Source organism: Vigna radiata, chromosome 7 (genome assembly GCF_000741045.1).
Source record: "Vigna radiata var. radiata cultivar VC1973A chromosome 7, Vradiata_ver6, whole genome shotgun sequence".
Classification (NCBI taxonomy): Eukaryota; Viridiplantae; Streptophyta; class Magnoliopsida; order Fabales; family Fabaceae; genus Vigna; species Vigna radiata.
In genome coordinates this window covers 16411706-16416918 of record NC_028357.1, presented here as the reverse complement: position 1 = coordinate 16416918, position 5213 = coordinate 16411706, and the positions used below count along the sequence as shown (strand labels likewise).

The 5213-nt window shown below is 35.3% G+C and overlaps 1 protein-coding gene across 2 annotated transcripts; it reads left to right on the top strand.

Moving 5' to 3' along the window:
• The first annotated feature begins 848 nt into the window (after positions 1-848).
• On the top strand, positions 849-4022 carry LOC106768954 (SWI/SNF complex component SNF12 homolog). 2 transcript variants are annotated; one of them, XM_014654364.2, is made up of 3 exons: positions 849-1169; positions 1406-2996; positions 3450-4022. In XM_014654364.2, the coding sequence occupies exons 2-3, from the start codon at positions 1426-1428 to the stop codon at positions 3520-3522; spliced, it is 1644 nt and encodes a 547-aa protein (XP_014509850.1). In that variant the 5' UTR covers positions 849-1169; positions 1406-1425; the 3' UTR covers positions 3523-4022. The 2 variants fall into 2 exon arrangements, with proteins under 2 accessions (XP_014509850.1, XP_014509848.1); XM_014654362.2 differs by having other exon boundaries at positions 849-2996.
• The last annotated feature ends 1191 nt before the right edge of the window (positions 4023-5213 follow it).

Here is a 5213-nt window from a genome sequence, read left to right as displayed (position 1 = left end):
AGAATATTTCTTTTTGTTTTAGTATATTAAAAACCCTTTTAATTTATTAAAATGGGTTAATATGGAACTTTTAGTGCTTTTAATAATTAAAAAGGTTAATTTACTTTATTAATAACAGCATATACTATTGTTTTCAAAACTCTACCAATACATTTAACACATTAAATTTCATTTTAATAGGTTAAAATGATTTTATTCTAATCTATTTCTTTTGAATTTTAATTTGTTTTAATCACCAAAAGAAGCCCTTTTATTTCAAAATAAACCAATTACCTATTGTGTTTTACTAAATTAAAATCCCAAATTCAATGATTTTCTGTTCAAATGGGTCGAATGCACCAAAGTTTGACTGATTCCTGACCACTTACCAATTTTGGAAAAATTCTATTTTAATGTGACCAGTCTAGTTAGTAAGTTAATTCCATTGCAGTTAAAACGGTTGGACTAGTTAAGCTTTTCAAATCATAACTGGAATATCAAAGTTTATTTTCTTCCTAATAATAAAATTTATTATATTTTTAAAGTCTTACTAAATATATTTCTCCATTCATGATTACATTTTTCCTTATCTAATATTGCAAAGTCACTTAACATTTTAAAAGATATATTTAATTATTTAATGTAAAACAAACAGAAATACATAAAGTTATTTGAGCTGTGCTTTAAATAATATTTTAAAACTTTCTCAAAAACATGAATAGAGATGTCCCTAATTTAGTATGTTATATGATAATAAATAGCAATCATACATGAGATCAAAATGAATAAAATAAATTCATAATGAAAAAACAAAACATTATTAAAATATTTTTAGAAAATATCACTTTGTAGGAAGAACGAGGCAACAGGAACGACGGCGTTTTGCTGGAAAGGTAGAAGGGAAGGCATACTCTCATTCAGTGACTAAACTTTGAGGTTTGACCTCTAAAATTTGGGCCATTTTCCTAACCCTAGCCAGGCTTCAGCGCAATCATCGTCCACCTTCCAGAAAAGAACCACTCCCAAATTTTCTCACTCTTTCCCATTTCTCTAATTTAGCCCACTCTCTCCTCAAATTCCAGATCCTTCCAATCCATCCCTCTCTCCCACCGAAGCCCCATGTGCCGAAGCTAATCTCGTGTTCTTCTAATCACCTGGAGTTACGCGGATCCTTCCAAAGCCAGATCGAGGTAAACCCTAGTCGATTCAGTGGTTTTTCATTTGCGGTTTTTTGTAATTTTCCGGGGCAATGCAAATTCGTAGTTGGTGGCGACTCACGCGAGTTTTGAATTTGGACGCTTGATTTTGTTGGTTATTTTCCCACTTGGTTCACTGGTTAAGATCGAGAGCTAAAAGATAGGATATTTTCATTTTGGTATTGAGGTTTTGTTTTTGTTTTTTGTTTTGCCCATTTCTGGTTGACTAGTGGATTAGGTTTGGACAGTGATGTCTGTGAACAATAATAACCCTTCTAAGGGCATTGGGGCGTCTTCCTCATCCTTTGGCAATGCTGGAATACCCTCCAATTCTATACCTGCAAACCATGGTTTTTCACAGTCCCAAGGACAAGGGCAGATTCCCGTTGGTTTTCAAGGGCAGTTTCCACTTTCCCAGGCTCATGCTATTGTCCAAGCTCAGTCCAAGGCCCAGGCCCAGGCTCAGGCTCATGCCCAAGCAGCAGCTGCAGCCCATGCTCAAATCCAGGCTCATTTGCAAGCACAGGGGTTGACTCTTAATCAGAACCAAGTTGGTGGTTTGGGGAGTTTGGGGCTGTCGTCGGCTATTTCCACACCGGGTAATGCAAGTGGGAAACGGATCCCTCTAAAACCCCCAATTCGGCCAGTGGGATTTTCCCCTCCTAACAACTTCTCCCCTTTGAGACCGATGGAGCTCACACCTGCTTCGCGGAGGAAGAAGCAGAAGCTTCCCGAGAAACAGCTGCAAGATAAAGTGGCAGCTATACTACCCGAGTCCGCACTGTACACACAGCTTCTAGAGTTTGAGTCTCGTGTTGATGCCGCACTTGCTAGAAAGAAGGCTGACATCCAGGAAGCGCTCAAAAACCCACCCTGTATTCAGAAAACTCTTCGCATCTATGTATTTAACACTTTTGCTAATCAAATTCGCACAATTCCAAAGAAGCCGAGTGCAGAGCCTCCAACCTGGACGCTGAAGATAGTTGGAAGGATATTGGAAGATGGTGTAGACCCTGATCAGCCAGGAGTGGTTCAGAAGTCCACTCCTTTGTATCCGAAGTTTTCAGCTTTCTTCAAAAGAGTAACCATTTCTTTAGATCAGAGACTATATCCAGATAGTCACATTATTATGTGGGAGAATGCTCGATCTCCTGCTCCACATGAAGGTTTTGAAGTAAAGAGGAAAGGGGATAAAGAGTTTACAGTGAATATACGTCTGGAAATGAATTATGTGCCAGAGAAGTTTAAGCTTTCACCTGCTTTGACAGAGGTTCTTGGTATTGAGGTTGATACCCGCCCAAGGATTGTTGCAGCGATCTGGCACTATGTAAAGGCCAGGAAGTTGCAAAACCCTAATGACCCTTCTTTCTTTCACTGTGATCAGCCTCTTCAGAAAGTATTTGGAGAAGAAAAGATGAAGTTTACAATGGTTTCGCAGAAAATATCTTCACATTTATTCCCTCCACAGCCTATACTTTTGGAACACAAGATCAAGCTATCGGGAAACAGTCCAGTTGGGACTGCTTGTTATGATGTGATGGTTGATGTTCCTTTCCCAATTCAGAGGGAGTTGTCTGCTTTATTGGCCAATGTGGAAAAGAACAAAGAGATTGAGACATGTGATGAAGCAATATGTGGAATCATTAGAAAAATTCATGAGCACAGAAGGAGACGGTCATTCTTTCTTGGTTTCAGTCAATCGCCAGTAGAATTTATTAATGCATTGATTGAATCTCAAAGCAGGGATCTGAAACTTGTTTCCGGAGAACCTAGTCGCAATGCAGAAAAAGAGCGTCGATCAGATTTCTTCAACCAACCATGGTAAGCTTTAACTTATTTTTTGTTCACTATACTGTCAACATTGCTACCATTGATGTATTGAGAATAATTTAAAATCTAGCTTTATAGTTTAGAGATTAATAGTTTACTTGGATATGTGTTGCCTTTGTTTAGGGTGATGTATGATATTCTTTGGATTCTATTCATATCCACGGGAGGATTTCATTTCAGAATTCAGATGTGACTAAAAGTGCATAACATGTTTTTCCTTTGAGCAAATCATATTGACACCCCTGAGGCTTCTAAAGATTGCACTTAACGCTGTTCCTTCTTTTTATATTCATAGCACTTTTAAGTCTCAATAGTTGCTTAGTGTTTGTGCCAATTTATATTCATAGACTTGATCGGTGTCTATGTGCTTTTTCTTCGATGTTATATAAATGCACGTCAGTTACAATCATTGTAAAATTTGATCTTGTTTGACAACTTGAACAGGGTTGAAGATGCTGTTATTCGATATCTGAATCGCAAACCAGCTGTGGGAAGTGATGCTCCAGGAAGCACATGACACTGGGAGTTCGAGGGTCTCACACTCAGTTATTCATCCCTTTTGGCGATGTATTTGAAGATACATACTACGAGAATTTCTGAAGTAGCTAGTTTTCCGACTTCCATGCTGTATTAGTGGCGGGAAGGAATGCTGCTCCATGGTAATTAATATATACAATATGTTGTTGTATGGGTAGTATGAGCACAACTAGTTGCAGTGCTGATGATTGTTTGTTAGGATAAGTGGTACCACAGTTTCACGTCTAGTTGTAGTCAACTGTGGTGAATTCTTTGGTAACCTCAGTTCATTTCTCCGCGCAAGATGCTTGTCGTTATGGAAAATTGTATTAGGAAGGATTTGATTGGTGTACAGTATCTTCAGTTGTCATGCGACAACACGAGAAAGAACAAATGTTGCACCCCATGGCTCCTATTTCATCCATCTATAGGTTCTGTTCACATCGATTTTTGGACTGTATTACTTGCTCAGTATGAATGTTAGTGTTAGTGGTACATAAATAATTCTCTAACAGTAAAATTTGGTTTCTGTTCTTCTTTTACTTTAACTCAACTTCACACAATGCAACACTATGTAACAGGCATAACCATGGCTTACGCTTTACAAATAATGGTTATTGGATTAGTTGATAATTTATAATGATTATACATGAAAATTATACTCAATAATCTCATTTATTCTAGTACAATTTGCTGAACATAGTTTCATTTTAGTTATCAAAGCAACATAAGGTTCTAACTGTGAAATTGTTCAGGTGATCTCCAGTACATTTGTTCGTTGCGTAACTGTAGCCTAACATAATTTGTTTGAAGCTTAACATAACTGTTGTCTAACATAAGTTATCACTGGAGCAAATAATATGACGTGGCTTATACAAACACCGTTGTTTATGTGGGCAAATATTGTTGAAGAAAAATTATGATGCTTTGAATAAGCAAAACACTTTTATGTACTATATGAACCGATCGGGAAGAACCCGCAGTAATAACCGAACCGGTTAATGTACAGTATATCGTCATTTTAGTTAGCGGAATAAAAACATTTTAGACAATATTGAGACGTGATTAGATTATGATTGGATCATTAGTAATCAAAGGTTTATATAGAATCATGTAAATATAGAGGTAAGGTAAAAAGATAAATAATTGTATTTATTGTATATTTTTAAACTTAATTATAATAATTGGTTGGTAATCTAAAATTAATTTAAGTGTCTGAAGTATCTTTAACATGTACTTTTGTTTGAATTCTGATCACGGAGAAAAGACAACAAATGATAGAAAGCTATCGATAGAACTCAACCGGAATAAAAGAAGACTAAATTGTGAAAGTGTATATCTCAATTCCACATAGTGAAACAAGTAATAAAGTGGAGTTAATTATACAAGTATAGTTAGAACTCAATAGGAATAAAAGAAGACTAAATTGTGAAAGTGTATATCTCAATCCCACATAATGAAACAAGTAATAAAGTAGAGTTAATTATACGACTTGCAAAATTATATTAAACACTAATTTTGAAAACTTTTATATATATATATATATATATATATATATATATATATATATGTATATATATATATATATATGTGTGTATATATATATATATATATATATGTGTGTATATATATATATATATATATATATATATATATGTGTATATATATATATATGTGTGTATATATATATAT

What these genes read in the sequence shown, in the direction of transcription:
- LOC106768954 (XM_014654364.2), top strand. Translation starts at nt 1,426, where the DNA reads ATGTCTGTGAACAATAATAACCCTTCTAAGGGCATTGGGGCGTCTTCC. An exon ending in GATTTCTTCAACCAACCATG is followed by an intron (nt 2,997 to 3,449) that starts GTAAGCTTTAAC and finishes CAACTTGAACAG; the next exon opens with GGTTGAAGATGCTGTTATTC.